The sequence below is a fragment of the Oncorhynchus gorbuscha genome, linkage group LG06 (assembly GCF_021184085.1).
Source record: "Oncorhynchus gorbuscha isolate QuinsamMale2020 ecotype Even-year linkage group LG06, OgorEven_v1.0, whole genome shotgun sequence".
Taxonomy (NCBI): Eukaryota; Metazoa; Chordata; class Actinopteri; order Salmoniformes; family Salmonidae; genus Oncorhynchus; species Oncorhynchus gorbuscha.
Window position 1 is genome coordinate 27,099,506 of NC_060178.1, and position 25,812 is coordinate 27,125,317.

Below are 25,812 nucleotides of genomic sequence, written 5' to 3' on the forward strand. Positions count from 1 at the left end.
AATGCTCTAACCACTAGGCTACCTGCTTCCCCTTATTTACCTTGGTTTCATAGTAACTTTATGCAGTTACTTTTAACATGTCCCCCATTTTTTCTGGAACACAACATGGCCAAAATACAGAAATGAAATGCGCAGCAACTTCCTGAAAAAGACCTAGAAACTAATTCTCAACCAGGGAACTTTACCATACAGTATTTATATATCAAACACTTGAGTGGGTCCGTTGTACTTTAGGTTCGATAAAATACTATCAATGACAATGACCTCAATCACAAGGGACTAAGCCTTTGGCACTACAAACAAACCAGGGAAAAAAGAGAATCCCTCTTGCTCGTTATTTCTGTTATGTCTACACAAGTTCATATTACAATGATGGAGGGGATCTTTCTGCTTGACAAGAGCATCTTATAAACCCAGAGGACAGTCATGTAGGCTAGAGACTGCAGCTTTGCCATGTTCACTAAATCTGTGGCTTCCTCTAACCAGACAATACCTGCCCACACCCACCCGACACTGGAAACCCACCCGACACTGGAAACCCACCCATTTTGCTTTCCACACAGCATGCCCCAGTTAAGGACTGCATCATCGCACAGCCACCAACTGTTTCCCCCCAATGTGGTACTCACAGGACGCCTAGCTGTGAGGGACATGCCTCGTCAGACTGCACAGGCCAACGCTGAGCCCAAAGCCCCTCTCTCCTCCGCTACTCAAACACACGGCTGTTCTTGTGCTCTCCACACTTCCTGACTGTCAGCAGAAACCACACCAAACCTGTCTGGTATGTTCTACATCAGCTGAGCAGCAGCATACACAGGAAAAGTTAATCCAGGATCCTTCTCTCTTTCACAGGAAGTACAGACGTTCTTACAAAAAAAAATTGAAAGGCAGCACAAGCCTATGTGACAAGCAACAACAGCTGCCCTGGTTGGATAAAGCTGAAGGCAGATGTCTGGCTGAGAGTAAGCAGGGCTCTGATTGGTTCCAGGTCAAATTATGTCACTATGACTGCATGCTTCCACAGTGTCTGCAACAGGCAGATACACCCAGTCAGTCAGCAAAGTTTTTTGTATTACTATTTTTTTTTACACAGGGGGCGGGGACGAGAGGAGTGGGTTAGAAAAGGAAAGTGGAACAGAACATAAATAAACAACTTGAGGGTAGAATGAAGGGAGGAGAGAGAAAGTATATTTATGAGCCAATCAAAATGGCTTGCCCATTACCAACCAATAGCCCAACTACGCTCCTGGTGCACCTAACCACACAGGGACAGACATGCTTTTGGGTTAGGAGATAATGGCCTAAAAATCCAATCTAAATGTTTTCAATGTTTTCTCCAAATAAGCTTTGTTGTACAATTAAAAGGTCAAATACACTGCATTTACAACAGTCAGCAATAATCTAATACATTCAGGGTGGCCTATGAAAATGCCTTCTTGTTACAAATTTAATCAGAACTATGCATAATGCACATTCACTAATAATGACGAACTTCTTGTAGCAGGTATCATAGAAAATGAATACAGATCTCATAAACAATCTCTCACACACCAGCCTATGTGCTAGTGAGTAGCCAGCTAATCTTTATATTTAAAGTTTAGCCAACTTGGATCTATTTGCTAGCAAACAAGGTAGAACAGATGAATTGTTATGAACACACCCTTCTGTCCGTCTCCAATTGTTTGAACAGCGTGCTAACCTGTCCACTTTGTTCAGATGATGAAATCAAGGGATCTACCTTATTTCTCAGAATGAGAACGAGTTGCCTATTCCTTACATAGTGTTTTATGCTTATTGTACATTTATAAAACAGACTAGACAGCCAGTATTAGTCTTTGGCTAAAATGCTGCTAGCGGTACAACGTAACGCAATACTGCACACCAGAAACTGAGCATTAATTTTCCAGAATCAATATATATATGATTACTGTGAATAGATTAAAATAATAGTTTGATTTCAACAGTTACATGCTTTGCAAGAAGAGCGATTTCCTTAAAAATCCTGTTACATGGAGACATCTGAAATCCGGTTACCTGATGGGACTGATAAATGCAGAAAATCTAAATAAAAGTTATACCACAGCGACCATGTTATTTTTGTGAAACCTATTTCATTAAAAGTTTGGACATACAGTTTATATGTGAAAACGTATTCATATTAGAAATGGTTAAGATTTTCCTGAACTCACTTCACTCATACAAAAGAAGGAAGCTTGCGCTGCTTGTGCTAGCAAATGTTTACATGCCCTAATAACTCAAAAGATTGTTGAGAAAAACAGGTGTTTTAATCGGCCTTTGCTTACTTTGATGATGACCTTGGGCTGATTAAGATAATCAGAATAACACTGCCTCCTGCCATAATCAGTTTAACATTGAATTATTAGTGTACATGTAAACGTACTCACTGTTCCATGATACCTCTGTTTTAGTAGTCTGCGCTGTGCGCTATTTGAGGAGTTGAGACTAGGTTAACTTCTCTTCTATTACATGTAAAATAATGTCTCAATATGTTTCGGTGTCCATGACTGATTCTGTTGGACCAAACCTCATTTGCAAAAATAGAGAGTTAAAACGGCTTGTCAGAGAGGAAGATGTGACCTCTCATCTTTGTTGTTGTGAGTGGCAGGTGCCTGGTGTGTGTGTGTAAATGGGAAGGTGCACAGTGGCAGTGCACACCGCACAGAAGGAGCGAAGGAGACAGGATCAAAAAGAGAGCGCACTAATTCCTTCTATTCTCAGATGACTCCTTAACCCGCTCTCTGATGAGGACCAGAATAGAGGTCGACCGATTATGATTTTTCAACGTCAATACCGATACAGATTATTGGAGGACCAAAAAAGCCGATACAGATTCAATCGGGCAAATTTTATAAATGTATTTGTAATAATGACAATTACAACAATACTAAATGAACACTTATTTAACTTAATATAATAAATCAATAAAATCAATTTAGCCTCGAATAAATAATGAAACATGATCAATTTGGTTTAAATAATGCAAAAACAAAGTGCTGGAGAAGAAAGTAAAAGTGCAATATGTGCCATGTAAGAAAGCTAACGTTTCAGTTTCTTGCTCAGAACATGAGAACATATGGTGGTTCCTTTAAACAATCTTCAATATTCCCAGGTAAGAAGTTTTAGGTTGTAGTTATTATAGGAATTATAGGACTAATATGACTAATTGTACATTTATAAAACAGACTAGACAACCAGTCTTTGGCTAAAATGCTGCTAGCGGTACAACGTAATGCAATACCATTAATTTTCCAGAATCAATGAGTGTACAACATGCACACAATATAATATGATTACTGTGAATAGATTAAAATAATAGTTTGATAGACCCTCTATACCATTTGTATTTCATTAACCTTGGATGTTCTTTTTTATTTTATTTTTTATTTACATTTTTACCCCTTTTTCTCCCCAATTTCGTGGGGAGAAATTGTTAGTAGCTACTATCTTGTCTCATCGCTACAACTCCCGTACGGCTCGAGAGACGATGGTTGAAAGTCATGCATCCTCCGATACACAACCCAATCAAGCCGCACTGCTTCTTAACACAGCGAGCATCCAACCTGGAAGCCAGCCGCACCAATGTGTCGGAGGAAACACCTTGCAAACTTGGTTAGCGTGCACTGTGCCCGGCCCACCACAGGAGCCGCTGGTGAGACAAGGATATATATCCCTGCCGGCCAAACCCTCCAAGGATATATATCCCTGCCGGCCAAACCCTCCCTAACCCGGACGACGCTAGGCCAATTGTGCGTCGCCCCACGGACCTCCCGGTCGCGGCCGGTTACGACAGAGCCTGGGCGTGAACCCAGAGTTTCTGGTGGCACAGCTGGCGCAGCAGTACAGCGCCCTTAACCACTGCGCCACCCGGGAGGACATCGACTATCGGATGTTCTATCGGATGCCAGTGTAACAGTGTAGCTTCCGTCTCTCTCCTCGTTCCTCCCTGGGCTCGAACTAGCAACATGACAACAGCCACCATCGAAGCAGCGTTACCCATGCAGAGAAAGGAAAACTACTAGAAGGCTCAGAGCGAGTGACTTTTGAAACATTATTAGCGCGCGCTAACTAGCTAGCCATTTCACATCGGTTACATCAGCTTAATCTTGGGAGAGTTGATAGGCTTGAAGTCATAAACAGCACAATGCTTGACGCACAACGAAGAGCTGCTGGCAAACAGCACTTTCGTGCGAATGTGAATGAATGTATATGCGCCTGCTTCTGCCTACCACCGCTCAGTCAGATACTTAGATACAAGTATCTCAGTCAGATTTTATGCAACGCTGGACACACTAGATAATGTCTAGTAATATCATCAACCATGTGTAGTTAACTAGTGATTATGATTGATTGTTTTTTATAAGATAAGTTTAATGCTAGCTAGAAACTTACCTTGGCTTACGGCATTCGTGTAACAGGCAGTCTCCTTGTGGAGTGCAACGAGAGAGAGAGGCAGGTCGTTATTGCGTTGGACTAGTTAACTGTAAGGTTGCAAGATTGAACCCCCGAGCTGACAAGGTGAAAATCTGTCATTCTGCCCCTGAACAAGGCAGTTAACCCACCATTCCTAGGCCGTCATTGAAAATAAGAATGTGTTCTTAACTGACTTGCCTAGTTAAATAAAAAGGTATTAAAACTGTTATGAAAACTTGAAATCGGCCCTAATTAGATCGGCCATTCCGATTAATCGGTCGACCTCTAGACCAGATGCCTGAGTCTGTCAGCAGTGTCCCAGTGCTACTAGCTTGGATGAGGCTGACAGAGACATTATATTCATTCTGTATCCCAACTTCCTGCATCCAAAAGACCTCCACAAATACACTTCAAAAGGTTAAACATGAACTGCTATTACCTAATGTTCTCAACAGTTCCTCTATCATTTCCTGTGGTCTTAAGTAATCAAAAAAGCAGATTTAAGAAATACTACATTATGGTCTTTCTTTGAAGGTTAAAACACACACACACGCGCACACACACACAGACACACACACACTGAATAAAAATGAAAAACTATGCACAACAACAGCCAAAGTTATTCCCATGTAAATTTGTTGAGCAAAATCTCTTTCCTCTCAGGCTTCTTTGAACTCAGGGGCAAGGCACTAGTACAGCCAGTATCACTAGTGTGAAGCTAGTCTGAACAGATCAGTGAGTGAGTGACTTACCCGCAGTTGAAGGGTGTGGCGGAGAATAGTCCCCTCTAAGGCATGGATCCACTTCTCCCGTTCGTCTGCATCTCGAGCTGAGAGGGAAAGCGCACAAAACACACCAGATCAGCCATAGTACAGATGGGAATTATCACAACAGCAACGGAGTGCATAACCTAGTAGCTACAACAAGGACTAGAGCACCTCATCTGTGCTCATCTTGCCCAACTAGTTAGCTATGTGCTCATTGTGCTGTGCCATGCAGTTGCTGGGGGGGGTTCTTGCAACCCTTCTGGTGCGTCGCTGGGCAAGAGAGTAGGAAGGCAGGTCTCCTGACGACACACACAGCCTGTTGCCAGGCACGGCTGCACCCTCATAGCAAATAAACAGAGCAAATAAAGCCTCTAATATTTACACTTACGAGCCCAGAGTCCATGGAACCTCTATACTCAGTATTTTTGCATTTTTACCACATTCTTGTCTGCATACGCCTTGCTGGTGACGAGTGGTAGTAGTGCTGTGCAGATGTGGTTGGGCGTCAATTTTAATAAACCATTGAATATACACCATCAAAATAAATCCATTATTCATTTGTTTAGGCAGGTCCTAATAAACATAAGACTAATTAAATGTAACTTCAAAAACAATTGAATGGCATATTTTGAGTTTATTTATGTTACGTCCAAATGAATGAAGTCAATAGTTCATTATTTTGTTCATTAAAACCGACAAGACACACCTACCCCCATTACAGTGATATTTTGAAACATAGCCCAAACCCATCCACATTTAATCTCTTTTTGACCATCTCTCCACTTCGTTAGGGAGCAAGCATTAGATTGAGTGGACTTTCATAATAATACCGATCCTATTTTAAATACAGGTCTGGTGTTCATATTTCACAACCTCTGGATTTTTGGAGTAGGCTATACGCGATGGGGCAACATAATAGTCCTACATTTAATTTAGGCTACATTATTGCATGGTTAACGTTTCTGATCGGTGATAGATGAGTAAACGACGATTAGCTATGCCACCTCCACTTATTTGCCCAGCCAGAAACCACTTACCCAAATAGCCTACACAAACAGAGATTCAGTGAAACAAAATCACATTGATTGATTATCAGACAAGTCAGTGAAGTCACAGGCTTCTGGTCAGAAGTAGGCCTGAGCTACTAAGCAACTGCGAGTGAAGAGCAAAAGTAATCCACTTGTTAAAACTAGTTTGGGGGCGGCAGGTAGCCTAGTGGTTAAAGCATTGGGCCAGTAACCGAAAGGTTGTTAGATCAAATCCCCGCACTGACATCTGTCGTTCTGCCCCTGAACGAGGCAGTTAACCCACTGTTCCCTGGCAGGCAGTCATTGTAAATAAGAATTTGTTCTTAACTAACTTGTTAAACCTAGTTTAATAAAAAACTTTATTTAACAAGTGGATTATTTTACTCTTCAAAAAAACCTAGTCAGTTGGAGTCTGTGTGTGTACTTTCCTTCGTACCACAGCACAGTAAAGCAACACACCAGCTGAAAATATTGAAAGCATGCGGTACACACCTCAGCCTTGCGCAGCATCCAGAAGTCATTCAATGCACCAATTGTATTGACTTCCCCCAGAACGCAAAAAGTTTGATGCAGCTGGACATGAGGCATAAGAGTGCGGGCCAATGCCGCCTCACATGCGGACCAGACCGCACGCGCCATCACACGCAAGTTGATTTTCTCCCCCCACACCAGACGAGATCAGGACACACAGGTTGAAATATCAAAACAAACTCTGAACCAACTGTATTTATTTGGGGACAGGTCGAAAAACATGAAACATTTATAGCAATTTAGATAGCTAGCTTGCTGTTGCTAGCTAATTTGTTCTGGGATATAAACATTGGGTTGTTATTTGACCTGAAATGCACAAGGTCCTCTACTCCTCCAATTAATCCACAGATAAAATGGTAAACCGAATTTGTTTCTCGTCATCTCTCTTCCTTCAGGCTTCTTTTTCTTCTTTGGACTTTATATGGCGGTTGGCAACCAACTTCACGGTGCATTAGTACAACTGACTGGAGTGTGGACATCAGTTCATTTTTCAATCACCCATGTAGGTATATGTTCCTAAAAACCAATGAGAAGATTTGAGAGGCAGAACTTGCAGCACGTTGAGCGTCACAAATAGAAATAAGTTATATTTTAGCGCCCAGCTATGCAGACACCCGCAAGCAGTGTGGGTGCAATGATTGAACAACATGTATACACTACGGTTCAAAAGTTTAGGGTCACTTAGAAATGTACTTGTTTAAAAAAAAAAGAAAAGCACATGTTTTGGTCCATTAAAATAACATCAAATTGATTGATTAGAAATAGAGTGTAGACATTGTTAAGATTACAAATGACCATTGTTGCTAGAAACGGCAGATTTTTTATGGAATATCTACATAGGTGTTCCAACGGCATGTTGTGTTAGCTAATCCAGGTTTCTCATTTTAAAAAGGCTAACTGATCATTAGAAAACCTTTTTGCAATTATGTTAGCACAGATGAAAACGGTTGATCTGATTCAAGAAGCAATAAAACTGGCCTTCTTTAGACTAGTTGAGGCTACTAATGTTTTCATACATTTTTCTGAGTCATCCTATTATTCTGATTGATGGCTGTGGGAATTGAACAAGAGCTTGAGGGAGACGTTATGGGTCTGTGGGTTAATCCATCTAAATATGCCTATCGAGTTAAAGTTAAACAGTCCAAAATCTGAAAGGGAACATTGACACATTTTCATAAATGTTTGCTGCATTTTATAAACAAAGAAACGTTATCAACATAAACATTTGAGAATTGTTTGTTTTCTGATCGCAATTAAGCAAACAGCATTGCGAAAACATGAAATACAATTTTATTTTTTAAAGGACAAAAACAACAATCATAATGGGCAATCCAGTATTTCATCACAGGTGACTGGTGGCCTGGGGAAGTTTAATAGAGATGTAAAATACAGTGTACCCAGATGATTGATGGATAGGAGCTCAGGATGAAAGCCCAAAGCTTTTAAAGACATTAGAAGCACCCAGGGCTCATGCCAGGCCCTCACCCCGTTGCCTCAACACCCTCTCACCTCAATGTCTGTGCTAATTTAATTGAGGCGCACTTTGCTTTACAAAACCTTTCTATAGATGCGTGTCTACCCTATAATAGCAATAGGGTCAATCTGCCGTGAGAATGGCGCAAAACAAACATCCTGTATTGTAAGAAAAATTGTGTGAAATACTGTATGTTGGTGTCACATCAGTGTCCAACAAAAACAAAGAAGAGGGAAAACAAAGATGCTTGCTTGATTATTAGATTGAAAGAGCATTACTTTCTACCTGGTTGCATGGCATGTAAAGAGCTAATGAAGAATCTCCCTTTTACCTAAAGCACTTTGTGTGACAGTGAGGGTGCACTGTTTGGTCAGTTCTACACCCATCTGTGACTTGCAAGCAAACACTGTACCATCCCTGTGTGACATTTACTGTGAATGACAAACATGGCCACTCCTAGCCAGCAGAGGGAATGCGAAGTCTGTCATAACACCAACCATCATTACTGGGGTCAGTCTTGAGCATGATATAGGCTACAGACATTGCTGATGAAGTGCTAGCAACAGAAAATTTACAACAGTAGAAGATATTGAACACTTACAGAACTTGGAGACCAATAAAACAAATGGTTCTGTACAGCACATCTAGTGGTTCCAATTTTCTTCATTTATATAATATGAACTCTTGGTGTGACTGTTTTACATGAATAGCAGAGTGGTGGCCTGAAGCCTAGGCAAGTCATAAACTTGTGCAGTCCCCCAGAGTTCAACACAGAGCCCAAACAGGCCATGACAGGGCACGCACTCACAACCCAATTAGGACCTAATGCTTCCCCTCTCCCCCAGAAGGTAGGTGGCTCCTCTGGATGAAAGCAAAGTGTATTATTATTAACTCCTGGGCCATTAGTGCACAAAGAGGGCATTCTCCAGAGCACGGCTTATTACTGACAGCCAGGCCCAGAGAGATAGAAGCAGGGGGCGGTGGAGAGACCGGAGAGTCTTCAGCAAGGTGACAGCAGTCTGACAGACACACTGCTAGTGCCTAACAAGCAGATGATTCCAGATCATTTCCTCTCTGGTTACGCATTATCACATTCCTAAGACACACCAATCAAAACTGCTCTGCTGCCTTCCTTCAAAGGATGTGAATCATATATTGTTCACCTCTTCTTCTGCCTCCCCTATTTGGCTGAATGAATGGAATGTAGATGGTATGATGCACAGCAGTTTTTGGTAAACACCATAAAGTAGTATGATGATAGAGAGAGTGGTTTGGAGTAAATCTCTGTGTGTGCTAATGACGGCATGTTCTTTTTAGGGAGAAAACAGAGTAAATGTTATTTTCTAGCTACAGACTATACTGAAGCAGACTGCTCTGTGCGGTCACTGTGCTGAGGTAGGAGCCCCTTGCAGAACAGGTATGATGACAAGGCATCACAGCTCCATTCTAGTCACAGACCTTTTCTAACACACATTTACTGGAGTCATCCCCCCAGGTCACATACAGGTCAGCTATCCCCCAAGAAAAGCTCAATACCTGGTCATACATCACTTTGCATGTACACAGTGCTATAATCCATATACTGCGCAGAACCACTAGACCTCCTCTCTACAACAGGCAACCTGCTCGTCATGGGCTTGGCCATTGCATTCAGCAGTTTCCCAGGCTAAACATTTTAGACTGTATGGGGGCCGGGTAGAGAGCTCTTTAGCACACAGGGGGTGTGCTGTGTACAGTGGGAGTTGAAGGGATCTGATGCTCCGCCAGAAAAAGAGCCTGATGAATTATGGATGATCCTCGAAATAGAAATACAGAGCCTCCCTCTCTGCAGCCGTCATCTGTGGCCGCCCCATACCTCACCCATGCTCCGCTCCAGTCCTCTTCCTCTTCTGACACAGCCCGCCTGCCTGCCGCAGCACCACACCAGAACAAATATGTGTAACATCAGCTGGATCCCAAGTAACGCATCTCCAACAGGAAACATCTGGAGGAGTAGCGCATATACCCTTTGTGTCCTTTTCAAGTGGAAATGAGTATGTCCTTGTGATAGAAAATAATTCCCATAGGCTTGGGTGACAGATGAGTTGTGAAATGGCCGTGAAGTTCCCATCTTTTCCACGTAATCGTAGAATAGCTTTTCAACTTGGAGGCATCATCTGGAGGAGCATCCTTATTTCACTCCCCAGAGCTAGGAATCAAAAGTCTTTCAAGGATGCATTTTTTAAAGGGTGAACTCAGATGACATTTGGAGATACGCATAATAGTAGACCAAAAGACAAAATGAAAACTGGCTTAGTTATGACAATAGAAATAGGAATTAGAACTCAAACAACTTGACATATGAATTTCAAATTGAATCAGACATAACAATATTATAGAATTATGACCTCAGCCGACAGTCTTAATAAACAGGTGACCTGACAATGCACCTCTCAGAAACAATCTTCCATAATGCTGTTTCTTTAAACCATCAAGCCTTTTAAACATATTTTCTAAAAGTTCATGAAACGTCTTCCACGTTAAACAACCGCTATAGAAAACACAGTATATCAAAGAAAACGGTAAGCTACAAAACCACCAACACAAATAGGTAGGAAACGGCTACTACCGCTGCTTCACTGAATCATGCCCTTCGACCTGCTAACCGAGGCCAGCATGCATACATCTCCTTACCCTTCCTTTTGTAGAACCACAGCATACAGTTTCGGAACATAGCAATGGGAGATGGCATGGAGGAGGTGGAGGTGGGCCCACCATGGATAACGTGCTGGTGGCGGTAGTGATGGCTGTGGGTGGGTGGAGGGGGGGGCGTGAGGATGGGGTTGTGACAAGGTGGAGGTTAGAGACCTGGAGGAGAGAGGTCCGCTTGGTGGACGGACGGTGTAGCTGCTGTCCGGGGAAAAGGGGTGGGGTGAGGGGTGTCTGGGAGAGGGGCCAGTCCTGTCTCTGTGAAGTGGCGGTGTTCAGGGTGGGGAGCGGCAGTGCAGATAGCTCGGCTTTTAGCTCAGCAGTATTCGTTTTATTCCCAGAGGCGGTAGAAAATGCAAGTAATCTTCCTAAAAAAAAAGAGCCTCCTTCGCTTCTTTCCATTACAGAAGAATCTTGGTGTGGAATAAATCTTGCTTTAGCCCCTACCCATTTCACTTCTACTTTGCAAAGCTGCCAGATGCTGCTGATGAAAGAGGAAGGTTCCACAGAGACGACGAGCCACTCAAATGCCTAGATGTGCGTGTCTGCTTGTGTTGACGCACCGATATAATAATCCTCCTTTTAAAAAAGGTAGGAAAGAGAGTATGAGAGAGAGAGAGAGAGAGAGAGAGAGAGAGAAAAAAAAAACAAGCTACAAAGAGAGCCTACACGCGAGCAGACGGCCGTATGCAGCATTGACAGATTTACTCCAAACAACATGGGAGTCAGCAGAGTGGGAGGTGAGGGAGAGGAGAAAAAAACAAACAAGAGACTCACCTTGAAAATGGAAAGTCTTCTGGTCCACAGTGATGGTGAATGTGCTGTCGTCCTCGTCATCGATTCCTATTACAGCTCCCTGGAAAACCAAAAAGGATGAGGAGGCAGTGAGACGTCACCATCCCCCCTCTCTTGCTCACTATCAAAAACACACCGAGGCATGGGAGAATGAGGGAAAGAGGAGGGCGTGCCTGGGTGGAGGGAGAGATGCAGGAACAGGTATCGAACAGACAGACATTGGGGACCAGCTGCATAGAAGGAAAGAAAATCTCTGCAGAACTGTTTGTGGCATGGCACCTAGCAACAGTATATCTCAAACCTGCTTGCTTGTCAAAACCAACCTTGGGTGGAAAAAAAAGGCATATGCTTATCTTTTCATGAAGTAAAACATTTCTGATATAATTACCCATAAAGATGCATTAAGACTTTCCATGTACCGAGGGTGAGGTGTAGTCGTCCATTATCACAGAGAACCACTACAGTATATGATGACTCATTAAAAGACAATGCCCTGGCAGCTGGCTTCACACAGACAAAGGGACTGGTACAAAATGAGGAACGCGCGTTCAACTAGCCATGAGTGTAATTAGGCTAGAAATAATGTAACCTAGGTGTTTATACATGTGGTGTGCGTTTAGCCCTTGTGTGTTTCTGAGGACAAGAAGAAAATTCCATCACGTTATAAGTAAATCCACTGTACTGTCCCAACTGTCTAAAGCTTGTACTAGGAGGAAATATACTCAACTATGCTAGTAATCAATCAATGTATAGCACAATTCCATATTCAATCAGGCTATGCCTGCAAGTCAATAATTTTATGCTTGACACTTTTTAATAGTAGAGATTGGCTAAACGCCCAAACATTACAACACACACAACTCTACGTAAAGTCACACTTTGTACACATATATGAATCTAGGAAAATGCTGCTCAGAGTAAGATATGTTCGCTTTACCTGACAACACTAACATGCGAATGCTCATATACCTTCAAAATCAGCACAAAACAGATGAAAGTCATGAGAAATATTGTTTTCACAATTCCATCATTGATCATCTGACCAACCAACAAGAAAGAGGGGTATCAATTTCACAAGCTTGAGAATCTAGCCAATTGTTGTTTTCTCAAAGCTGTGGATTGCAGCAGTGTGTAATGTCTATGAAAGGTATTTTTGCATAAATGTGAACATTGTCTCTTGGCAAAAATAAAACAATTCTGACAGCGAGTTGTCCTTCACAAATTATTGCCAAAACTTAAGTACAAAATAAATAAAAAAGACAACTACGCAGATGACGATACTCACACGTTGTACTCTTATCCTAAAAATGGGCTATTCAAAACGTACGCGTTTTTCAATTGTGGGTACGGAATTCAAGATGGTATGTTTGCCCAATTCTCACCTCTACTCATAAAAGTTTTAGAATAAAGAATTCAAATCCTACTTCATCTAGTCTTGATTCAAAAACTATACCAAACAGGTTGTTTCCCCCAAGACATTCCAATATATAAAACTATTTGTTTAAAAAGTAAAACCTCTGTTTGAGCTGAAGTTAATATATGCCATTTAGCAGACGCTTTGGGTTCAAAGTTCAAAGTAGATCTCTGAATGCTATGCTACTAAATTATGTATAGTTAGTTCCTTGAGGATAGAAAAAACAAAGGGCAAGTCAATGGGCCAGCAAGGATCCATTTTAGAAAACAAAAAATCCTATTTTGTTAGTGTCTATTGCAGGTATAAGTAATAAATCAAATGCTGCCATCTAGTGGCAATATTTTCACAAACTTCTGGAAAGTGCTGATATTAAATAGCCTTGTATTGTATAGCCAAAGAACTACAACAGAACAGTATTAGGCTAGATAGGAAAATATCTACTTGTTCAGCAGGTGCAAATTGTCCCTCTTAGCACATAGGCTAATGAGCATGATCAACAACCCAAACCAGATCCTTACCCGGAGACGCACACATCCTCTTCTAGAGCCACGCATCATCTTGTCCTTGGACTGAAAATGAACAAGAACAAAATAGGTTTCAATCACACACACACACACACACACACCCCCGCCCCCCTGCAAACTCAGTTCACACACATTTCCACTCTAAGTTTACTCATTATCAAGTTCACCAGTGAAAAGTTCCTGGAACATCATACATGTAGAAAGCAAGCTAAGATTCTCCGGTCAAAATCCCTGCAAGACAGAGCTGTGAGTGCTCTAGTATAGCATCTCATCTGCAAGTATGACACAGCCGCAGTTTGAGACTGGTCCCAGATCTGTTTGTGCTCTTGCCAAGTCCATTGTCAAGCCAAATGTTTGGTATAACAATGATTGATGAGTTGACATGATAGCACAAAGACTGGCACTCCGGCTATAAATTACATACACTGTAACCAAAAGTGCCCCTACTACTGTTGTTCAGTGTAGGGTCACATTGAATTTGTTTAGTACCAGCAGATACAGCTAACTCCCAAAATAAAGAAAACACTTCATTATGAACGATAAAATATATTGAAAGCTGGTGCTTCCACACAATTGTGGTTCCTGAGTTAAGAAATTAAAACATCCCATCATGCTTAGGGTCATGTACACTGAACAAAAATATAAATACAACATGTAAAGTGTGGTCCCATGTTTCATGAGCTAAAATAAAAGATCCCAGAAATGTTCTATACGCACAGAAAGCTTATTTAACTGACTTGCCTAGTTAAATAAAGGTAAATAAATAAAAATATATATATATATAACAGTACCAGCAGCGTTGTGATCAGTCAAAAGAGTTAGAGCAAAAGGGTAGAAGCTGTTCTATTTAGCTCTCAAATTCTGTTTGTAGAATCACTGGTGGCACACACACACACACACACACACACACACACACACACACACACACACACACACACACACACACACACACACACACACAACACACACACACACACACACACACTACAACACACACATTTCACAATAGGGAGAAGTATTTAACAAAATAACACATTATGGCATTGACACACATAAACTAGTGTTAACATCCCCATAAGTGTGCATTTCTCCTTTGTCAAGACAATCCATCCACCTGACAGGTGTGGCATATCAAGAAGCTGTTTAAGCAGCACGATCATTACACAGGTGCACCTTGTGCTTGGGACAATAAAATGCCACTAAAATGCGCAGTTGTCACACAACACTGCCATAGATGTCTCAAGTTGAGGGAGTGTGCAATTGGCATGCTGACTGCAGGAATGTCCGAAAGAGAATTGAACGTGAATTTCCCTACCATAAGCCGACTCCAACGTCATTTTAGAGAACTTAGAAATACGTCCAACCGGCCTCACCACCGTTATGTCAGTGGTGTCAGTGGGGTTATGGTATGGGCAGGCATAAACTATGGGCAACAAACACAATTGCATTTTATAAATTTTACTGTAACTCAGGAAAGTCTTTGAAATTGTTGCATGTTGCGTTTACATTTTTTTTTCAGTTCATAAAAATGGCCAGTTGCCCCTTATTTAGTCAACCATGGCTAGAAGAGATTTCGGTGACTTTGAAAGAGGGGTCTCAAAGGAGCACATGGGGGTTTATAGGGTGTGTGTATGCCCCTCAGTCACCAGATCTCAACCCAATTAAACACTTATGGGAGATTCTGGAGCGGCGCCTGAGACAACGTTTTCCACCACCATCAACAAAAATCACCATAATTTGCAAATAAATTAATTTAAAAATCCTACAATGTGATCTTCTGGATTTTCTTTTCTCATTTTGTCTGTCATAGTTGAAGTGTACATATGATGAAAATTACAGGCCTCTCATCTTTTTAAGTGGGAGAACTTGCACAATTGGTGGCTGACTAAATACTTTTTTGCCCCACTGTATCAAGACATGGCCATGTGACTCACTGTCTGTAGGAGCTAACCATTTTTGTGAACAGGGTAGCGTACATAACAAACTGGCCATTGAGTGTGTATGACCAAAGATTCTTGACTTAGTTATAATGCCTAAAGCATGAATCATAGTCTACAGACGTTGAGGAGCGATAGTCTGGTGTTCCATTGTGACATAGATAAACGGGAGACCACCATCAGCAGGAAACTCACAGCGCGAATAATCACCTGCCCACAATTTCCAACCAACGCGCCTCTGGTATGGGTCCTCTATTAATTTGACAGTGGTGACATTTCTCCTGTCCCATCCCTTAGGTTTACCCATCAAAGTGGCAGGGTCAGGCTGTTGAAAATAGTAGAACAAAATGGCTTTAGGTTTTCACCAAGGAAAAATAAATAATAGCGCCAACTTTGACTGGCTATGTAGCTTTATGAAGGGTGCAATCAATGATACAAGGTAGCTAAAAAAAACAACAAGAGGGGTGGCAATGTTACTAGCCGACTACCACCCGGGACTTACTCTGCACTTTAGAGACTGCTAATCATTCAACACTGGTCACTTTAATAAATGTTTACATACCGTTTTACCCACATACTGTATAACTACTGCTGTACACACTTTTCTATCCATATATACTGTCTATATACTGTACCAGTCAAATGTTTGGACACAGCGTTATCTTCATTTGTACTATTTTCCACATTGTAGAATAATAGTTAAGACATCACTATGAAATAACACATACGGAATCATATAGTAACCAAAAAAAGTATTAAACAAATCAAAATATATTTTATCTTTGAGATTCTTCAAAGTAGCCACCCTTTGCCTCGATGACAGCTTTGCACACTCTTGGCATTCTCTCAACCAGCTTCACCTGGAATGCTTTTCCAACAGTCTTGAAGGTGTTCCTGAGCACTTGTTTCCTGAGCACTTGTTGGCTGCTTTTCCTTCACTCTGCGGTCCAACTCCTCCCAAACCTTCTCAATTAGGTTGAGGTCGGGTGATTGTGGAGGCCAGGACATCTGATGCAGCACTCCATCACTCTTCTTCTTGGTCAAATGGCCCTTACGCAGCCTGGAGGTGAGTTGGGTCATTGTCCTGTTGAAAAACAAATGATAGTCCCACTAAGCCCAAACCAGATGGGACGGCGTATCACTGCAGAATGCTGTGGAAGACATGCTGGTTAAGTGTGCCTTGAATTCTAAATAAATCACAGACAGAGTCATCAGCAAAGCACCTCCACACCTCCATGCTTCACGGTGGGAACCACACATTTGAGGATAATCCGTTTACCTACTCTGCGTCTCACGAACACACAACGGGCCACCATTGTTCCAGTTCCCAAGAAAGCTAAGTTAACAGAGCTAAATGACTACCGCCACGTAGCACTCACCTCTGTCATCATTAAGTGCTTTGAGAGACTAGTCAAGGATCATATCACCTCCACCCAACCTGACACACTCGACCCACTCCAATTTGCTTACCACCCCAATAGGTCCACAGACGACGCAATCACACTGCCCTAACCCATCTGGACAAGAGGAATACCTATGTAAGAATGCTGTTCATCGACTACAGCTCAGCATTTAACACCATAGTACCCTCCAAACTCGTCATTAAGCTCTGGGTCGACCACGCCCTGTGCAACTGGGTCCTGGACTTCATGACGGGCCGCCCCCAGGTGGGGAGGGTAGGAAACAACATCTCTACACCACTGATCCTCAACACTGGGGCCCCACAAGGGTGCGTTCTCAGCCCTCTCCTGTACTCCCTGTGCGTGGCCATGCACAGGGAGTGACTTGCGTGGCTATGCACGCCTCCAACTCAATCATCAAGTTTGCAGACAACACCACAGTGGTAAGCTTGATTACCAACAACGACGAAACGGCATACTGGGAGGAGGTGGGGGCCCTCGGAGTGTGGTTTTTCATTTATCATAAGTTCACTTCAACTATGACAGACAAAATGAAAAAAAGAAATCCAGAAAATCACACTGTAGGATTTTTTATGAATTTATTTGATCAAAATGATCACAAGAACGGTGAGCAAAAATCTCAGAACCACACGGGGGGGACCTAGTGAATGACCTGCAGAGAGCTGGGACCAAAGTAACAAAGCCTACCATCAGCAAGTGCATTGAAGATGAAACGTGGCTGGGTCTTTCAGCATGACAATGATCCCAAACACACCGCTCGGGCAACGAAGGAGTGGCTTCGTAAGAAACATTTCAAGGTCCTGGAGTGGCCTAGCCAGTCTCCAGATCTCAACCCCATAGAAAATCTTTGGAGGGAGTTGAAGTCCGTGTTGCCCAGCAACAGCCCCAAAACATGTTAATTGATTTGATCTTTATTGGAGTCCACCTGTGCTAAATTCAATTGATTGTACATGATTTGCAAAGGCATACACTAAAGATCTTTCAATTTGGACTCATCAGACCAAAGAACAGAATTCCATAGGTCTAATGTCCATTGCTCGTGTTTCTTGGTCCAAGCAAGTCTCTTCTTATTGGTGTCCTTTAGTAGTGATTTCTTTGCAGCAATTTGACCATGAAGGCCAGATTCACTCAGTCTCCTCTGAACAGTTGATGTTGAGATGTGTCGGTTATTTGTACTCTGAAGCATTTATTTGGGCTGCAATTTCTGAAACTGGTAACGATAATGAACGTATCCTCTGGGTCTTCCATTCCTGTGGCGGTCCTCATGAGAGCCAGTTTCATCATAGTGCTTGATGGTTTTTGCAACTGCACTTGAAATTTTCCAGATTACTGACCTTCATGTCTTAAAGTAATGATGGACTGTCATTTCTCTTTGCTTATTTGACCTGTTCGTGCCATAATATGGACTTGGTCTTTTACCAAATAGGGCTATCTTCTGTATACCCCCTCCCTACCTTGTCACAACACAAATGACTGGCTCAAATGCTTTAAGAAGGAAAGAAATTACACAAATAAACAAGGTACACCTGTTAATTGAAATTCATTCCTGGTGACTACCTCATGAAGCTGGTTGAGAGAATGCCAAGAGTATGCAAAGCTGTCATCAAGGCGAAGGGTGGCTACTTTGAAGAATCTCACATATATTTAGATTTGTTTAACACTTTTTTGGTTACTACATGATTCCATATGTCATTTCATAGTTTCAATGTCTTCACTATTATTCTACAATGTAGAAAATAGTAAAAATAAAGAAAAACCCTGGAATTAGTAGGTGTGTCAAAACTTTGACTGATATAACATATGGCACTGTATAACATATGCAATTGTTTACTCTTGATATTTATTGATTTTGGGGATTTGTGTATTGTTTTCTATTTTTCAGTATTACTGCACTGTTGGGAGCTAAAAACACGCATTTCACTGCATCTGCAATAATATCAGTAAAATGTGTGTATGCAACCAATAAAATGTGATTCGATGTCTGTAAACATGAACTATTTTCCTCTGGTGACAGCAAACCAAAACGGTGAAGTCTACTATACATTCTTGTTACGCAGGCAGACTAAGCAGGGAAAAAATTGCGTTCACTTGACTAGCTAGTTAACGTTAACTCAATGAACTGACTAACGTTTGTTAGCTAGATAACCATGTCAGCAAAGGAAGGAGACAATGTTATAATTGTTCCTGCTACGTTGCTTTAAATGTCTCGAAAAAAATCTACAGCGCTAACTGACAGCAGAACATGAAAAAGACAGCTACCTAGATAGAACATTTTGAAGAGGAACAACGAGGAAAGAACACAGCCGCATCATTCCAGGAAGTATAGAAAATGCTGGCCTTTCATTTGCTAGTTTCTCCTCCAGCATGGATAGGATTGGTCAATAACGGATATGTCCGCAAAGTCCCCCGCCCTTTTCTGACAGCTGAGAGATTCCCAACTCCCGGCACACATCACGCGTTCAAAACAACTGGGAACTCGGAAAACTCCGAATTCAGTGCGTTCTAGACAACTGGAACCTCTGGAAAAAAACGAGTTCCGAATGAGAAAAATGGTTTTGAACAGTCATCTAACTCGGAATTCCAAGTCGAAAACTGGGGCATCTTTCTAGAGTTCCGACCTGAAGATCACGGACGTCATGATTTGACCCCCCCCGAGGTCCCAGTTGTCGTGAAAGCACCAACAGGGAGGCCGTTGTCCCTACTCGGTTTTGACAGGCTTTAGCAAATAATTAATACCGGACCCGGGAGGTTATCGGCTTATTCATTATGAAGTACAATAAAATACGCACCGTGTAGTATGACAGTAAACCCGCATTGTAGTCCAAAACAAACCAGCGATACTGCCAACCTTTCATGACGTTAGTCCATTTGCTCAGCGGTCCCTCCATGATGGACGCCATCTTTACAATTGGCCAAGATTCTAGGGGAGGAGTCAGTATGGAGAAAAAATACGTCACGGGATGGCAAGATTTGACAGCATCCTTAACAGCTGACAGATTGTCAAACATTTGAAGTTACACTTTTGCTTTCTCATTTGTTGTTCCATAGGTGTACATGGTTATGACACTATAGGCCTCTCTCTTCTTTTGGGCCATTATGCCAGGTTACATTGGACATGTTCAAAATGGCAAAGCTCTCATTCTATTTAGTAAGTACCATATAATGAGTATGTGCATGGCCTCGTGGGCCCCTAGCATTAAGTATATGGGGTAGCATGCTTGAAGAAACAAGATGTCATAATACAGTTGCTGGAAAATTTGATCAGTATCTGTTCATTATCTTAAAATCTTTCCAGATGTTATTTTATAATCCAGAAGAACAGGTTTGCAAAATGGGTGGGTCTAACAGAGTTTTTTTTTTACTATACCAAATACAGTAGTATATTTGAAATATTTAAGATTAGTATAAAGTTCATACTCACATAGTTTGCAAGTATTTAGCATGTAGTATCCCGGTTCAGAACACATTCTTTGTATGCCTTTGAGTTAAATGGCCATGTTTAAATACTCAAAACAGACACCCTTCCTCCACTAAGATGATTAGTGATAGCATAATACACTGTTTACTGAAGCAAAATTAGAAAGATATGTAGGCTGTCATTATAAATAAGAATTTGTTCTTAACTGACTTGCCTAGTCAAATAAAGGTTCAATTACATAAAAAAATGTAAAGGACGAAGGTTGCATTAAAACATTTCAGATGACAGTTCCAGGAGCAGATGCGATGTAATTTAATGCCTGGGTCAGGATGTGTCTTAAATTAAGAAAGGTTTATATCACGTCACAAAATTATGCAACCCCAAACTGCCCCTGGGCTATCATCGTGTTTCAATCAACATCATTATTTTCCTCCCATCAATTACATTCTATTTACAGTAAAGGTATCACAGGTCAATTTGATTTATTTCATCTGATTAACACAAGGTTTGAGGCAAGGTTTGAGCTGGTGACTTGAGGTTGCGCTCTTGATTTATCTTTAGAATTTCCCCAAATCAAAAAGATAAATGGACCTTAGAAATGTTCAACGTTTTATTTACATCAAATGTAACACTGCTAGGGAGAACTTCACAGTTATATACTATGTGAGCTTTAAATCAAAAACAAAAAGTTAATATTAACCTCTGCCATTTTTATCCCTGTTAAATTCACATTTTCAAAATGAAGTGTATTCCATTCTCATTGCACTCACAGAACTGAAGAGGAAGTGGCCTTTGGTATACGATGTGCAAATACAATTTCTTCAGCACTGTCCAGATCAAACAGAAAAGTTGCAGGATCCAAAACATTATTTACAAAATAAATACAGCAACAATAAATAAAGGACATACAGCTTAATCAGAAAGACAAACTGGGCAGAAATTAATTGAAGAGCACTTAAACCAAAATGATATTTTTTTTGTTGCAAAATTGCAATCATTGCAAACTAATTCTCCTAGCGTGACAAGCCTTGTTCATTACACTCTTAATCCAACAATAAATTAAAGATAATCACAAGTCTATGGGATACTCGTCTCACTAGTACAGTTTGGAAGTAAAGCAGAACAAAGACGATTGAAGCATAAATAAGCAAGGGTGAAAGGCAAAATAATGGAAGGCCAAATTGGTAATCAGTCATTAAGAATTTCACAGACAGCAAGTGGAGGATGCAGAGAGTTTAATAGTTCAGATCCTTAATACTACAGAGCAGCTTTGGGGAAGTGCACCAGAGAGACTCAAGTTTGTGTAGTTTGTTGGAAATCAAACACTTATTGTGCAACTGTCAGAGACAGAATTATGTGGGATCACAAGTATGGACCACTATCAAATCAGACCAAGAACAAGCTGTATTTGACCATCAGTCCATCTATTATAATATAGGAGACAAATTGCACATTTTATTTTCAAGTTTGAGTCTTAAAATTTACTCCCAGTAATATAAATGTATGTTGTAGTTATATTTATACTTGGCCACAATTTCATGGCGAAATGTGTCATCTGAAGACCAAAGCACAAGATATTTACAATTACACATTGCTGTATATCCATTTCTTGACTTAGTGCACAATACATACAATATATTTCACAAAAGGCACCATGAATAATTGGAAAAACACTGCTGTATCCAGTAGCAAGAAAATAAAAACAAATACCTCATTATTTAATTTGGAACCTCACAGTGTAAAAAAACAATTCGTTTCATGACATCCTATTAGTCAAGACGACCTTTGAATGAACAGAGAGACACTGAAGCTCATCTGCTGGATTAAATAGGTGGTGTACCCCAAAACAGACATGGAATGAACTGTGAAAAATATTGGGTGTCATAAACGGTACTTTTAGAGTTTATACTAAGACGAAATGCAATATAGCAATCAGTCTACTACTTCATAGGCTTTATCCAGTGTACACCAAGGGTTCCAGCATCTCAAGTGGGCATTAGGGGAATTTTCAGTCGAGGGACACTATTATAAACAAGCTTTTTTTTGTTTTGATTGCTTGATTCATTAGCCAAATTTTATAGAGAAAGGATTGCAGGTACGGGTGATACTTGCTATTTGTGCACAATACAACAAACAGGATGAAATGACTTCAACAATATTAAATGGAAATGTTTGCTTAGAGATAATCAAAAAGCATCTAAAAGGGATATCAGTCATCTTCACTCATTTATGCTCATCGAAAACAGAACACCGATGTTGGTATTGAAATGACCAGAGAACTTTGACAGATTAAACACCTCATATTTGCAGATGTTCAGATGGGGTTGGGGGCCTCAGTCCTGCAACTTCCTACCAATGTTTCTTTTCATAGTCAAACACTTATCCAAGCAAAAGTGACCGTGAATCTTTTCCTGGATATAACGTTTTTAAAATAAGTCTGTGCTTTTAATAAAAAACAATAATTAATTTAAATTCAAGTTCATACATAAAGACATTCTAAAGTTAAAACCAAAAAATGTACAAATAAATCACTCATTTTCTGGAGACATACCGCAGTTTGCGTTGAGATTAGTATTTTTTTCAGGGAGTGGCTGTGTTCGCAGATTTTCAATGATTTAACAATCTATAGGCACTGAAGGAAAGGGCCACAGGGAATACTGCCCCAAACCACCTTCCCATGTGTTACCTTGCGCTTTCCTCACTTCTCATTAGCTACGAACATTTAAATACATGTGCAAGGGAATTTGGACATAAATATTAAAATGCTTACATTTTCCATTCCGATTTTAAGTGAGCATTTTCCTGAAATACTCAAACCAAATCAAATGGCAGAGGGTAGACCTGATTAAGTGGAACACACTTCCATTTTCCAGGTGACAATAGTTTTGAACAGTGACTTCCCGTCACAGGAACTCATAGTTGCCAGGATCATAAACCAAAGATAGTAACTCAGCCATAATTATTCTCCACTTTTTCTTGGCTATGATGACTATGACACATACGCAAACTGACTTTGTTCTTTACCAACACTCTGGGACTGAATACATAGCTGATATACTCCACATTCGATTAAAAGAAAGGCCTTAAAACCAGTTGGAAAAGTTTGAACTTGGGGCAAAACAGTTACTTGGTGTACATTGAACCATATCTAGTTTGGTATCAACAATGTTAATGTACAAAGGTTAGAACAGTGTTCTCCCCTGGCATTTTTGAGAAAGAGTCAACTGTAAACAATAAGAGATCCAATTTAGTGATTTTCTGAGGTACTTCTGAGATTGTTCTCCGTCCCCAAAATGTTAATACAACCAGAAACATAAAAAAGGGAATACAAAGAAATGTTTGACAGGGTCTGATGGCTACCTCTGAACCACATCACTGATTTCTTTGATGCAGATGTGTAAGTTGTCCAGAGCAGGGCTAGGTCCTGGGCCACTAAATGCCCCTCCAATTCCAGAGGAGGACGATGCCCGAAGCTCCTGCAGACTCAGCTCTAATTTGCCCACGGCCTCCCGGAAGGCAAACTTGTTCCGCATCTGTGGGATGCAGTCCACGTAGCCTGAGCAGTAGTCTAGCAGCTGGTGGCCAGCATCTAAGACCTGGCTGCTGGAGGAGGGCTCAGGGCTGCTGTGGAGGGCACCTCTCAGGCACTCAGCACACTCCAGCAAAGCCTCCTTACTGATTTTCTCCGGTTGAACCCTCTCAGCCTGCTGTCGAGTCCGACGCAGAGGTTTAGAGCCACCAGAGGGGGCTGTGGAAGAAGTAGTGCTTGTGGCACCGTTGGCCATCTTAGTGGGAGTAGTGTTAGTGTTGTTGGCAGAGGAAAAGGAGGAGGCTGAAGTTGGTGGAGGCACTTGTGGTGGTGGCACTGATGGTCTCCCGGTTCCCACTTCCCTTGCTCGTCCCGGCCTTTTCACCCCATCACCGTTGACCTCCACGGTCCCTACGACCTGCTCCTCCCCATCCCCGCTGTAGGAGTGCCCAATGAGGCGCAGGGTTGGAGGGGGAGGGGGAGCACATTTGGGTTTGACCAGTCGTGGTCGGTCCCGGTCCGCCTGGTGCTCCGATAGCAGTTTGAAGCGGTTCCCTTGAGAGTCCATCCCCACCAGGTGCACATCGGCTGGGCTATGCTTGAGTGTAGGCGAGATCAGCACGGGAACCTTGTGGTTGTGTGGAGCCGCCGACGGGCCTGATCCCACTGTTTTGGAGGGGGACGTCCATCCCTGTCGGTCCTGTCCTCCTGCTTCCTGACCCTCCCTACACCGTAGAGCCCCCGAGTGACAATCCAAATCGGCCTCACTCCCAACCCCAGGTGCCCTCACCCCCCCAGAGCACCCCCCCACCCCTCGGGGAAGCAGCTTGGCTTTAGGCCGGTCCCTGATCTGAGCTGTGCCCTCATCCATCTTACGAAGAAGGGACTCAGAGGTGTGTGCTGCCCCGTTCTCAGGCTGCGAGGTGGTGGAGGCAGTGCGCTCTAGAGGAGGTTTACTGCGGTTTCTGGGTAAAGTCAGAGCCATCCTCTCCAGGTCAGGAAGCCCTGCAGTCATGGAGGAGGTGGAGTTGGACCTGGGGAATGGTTTGGTCCCCCCACCCCCCTCTTCGGTCCCAGTGGACTTGCCAGTCCGTAGCCCTAAGGTCTTTTTGATGAGGCGAGGGGTGAAGAAACCTGCCAGGCCTGCCCAGCTGCTGCTACTACTACTACTACTATTACTACTGCCCACCTGCAAGGGTGGGACCCCAGAGGTGTGGTTGGCAGAGGACTTTTGTCCAAAAGTGGCCCCACAGCAGCGTGACTGGACGTGGTTCCCCTCTCCATGGGACGGTGAGAAGCCCAGGCCGTCCGCCTGGGGAAGGGGAGGAGGGGCGCTGAAGCCAACCGTGGGCTCGTACTTCTTGTGAGGCTGGGTCTCCATCTCTCGGAACGAGCTGCTCCTCTTGGGCGGCATGGGCAGGCTCTGCTGAAGCTGGGATGAAGGAGACTTCTTCTTCATGAAGGAGCTGAAGAAGCCAGCCTTGCGGTCCCGTGTGAATATGGTCTCCTGGGAGTCCTCCAATAGGCTGCTGGGGGATTTGTCCCTCTGTTTCCGAGGCAGAGCAGGAGAGCTGCCTGACCGGCCATCCCCTGCCAGCAGAGTGGCTGCCAGACCTGCAGAGAACAGAGGATATGGAATTAAAAATAGGTACCAGAGCTGTGGTCTCTTTTATCAACACTAATAACACCATTATTCAACAATCTGCATTAGCGCCAACCGTCGAATCTCATAGGCTGGCTGCCATTTGCTTTGACAACAGGCATATTCTCTCTTCAGAGCCATTCCTGCTTCAATAACTTTGTGGTGCCACCTTGTTGTACTAGGGATGTCAAGCTGCTCTATACGTGTAATAGA

General features: G+C 42.2%; 2 protein-coding genes across 7 annotated transcripts in view; both read right to left on the minus strand.

Annotated features, from left to right (window-relative positions):
* The window catches only part of LOC124037778 (oxysterol-binding protein-related protein 9-like), a 34,278-nt gene extending 14,350 nt beyond the window's left edge, over nucleotides 1–19,928 (minus strand). For 2 of the 4 annotated variants that reach the window (XM_046352819.1, XM_046352818.1), the window contains exons 1-4: nucleotides 19,800–19,928; nucleotides 13,647–13,697; nucleotides 11,697–11,775; nucleotides 5,184–5,260 (exon numbers count right to left, since the gene is read on the minus strand). In XM_046352819.1, coding sequence (XP_046208775.1) covers nucleotides 5,184–5,260; nucleotides 11,697–11,775; nucleotides 13,647–13,697; nucleotides 19,800–19,910 — 318 coding nt within the window. In that variant the 5' untranslated portion in view covers nucleotides 19,911–19,928. Of the gene's footprint in view, nucleotides 1–629; nucleotides 866–5,183; nucleotides 5,261–5,369; nucleotides 5,545–11,696; nucleotides 11,776–13,646; nucleotides 13,698–19,799 lie in introns of those variants that run through there. The other 2 variants (XM_046352822.1, XM_046352821.1) reach the window with 2 other exon arrangements.
* Nucleotides 19,929–21,024: 1,096 nt separating this feature from the next.
* The window catches only part of LOC124037779 (tyrosine-protein kinase ABL2-like), a 44,692-nt gene continuing 39,904 nt past the window's right edge, over nucleotides 21,025–25,812 (minus strand). For all 3 annotated transcript variants that reach the window (XM_046352823.1, XM_046352825.1, XM_046352824.1), the window contains exon 10: nucleotides 21,025–25,571. In XM_046352823.1, coding sequence (XP_046208779.1) covers nucleotides 23,785–25,571 — 1,787 coding nt within the window. In that variant the 3' untranslated portion in view covers nucleotides 21,025–23,784. The remainder of the gene's footprint in view (nucleotides 25,572–25,812) is intronic.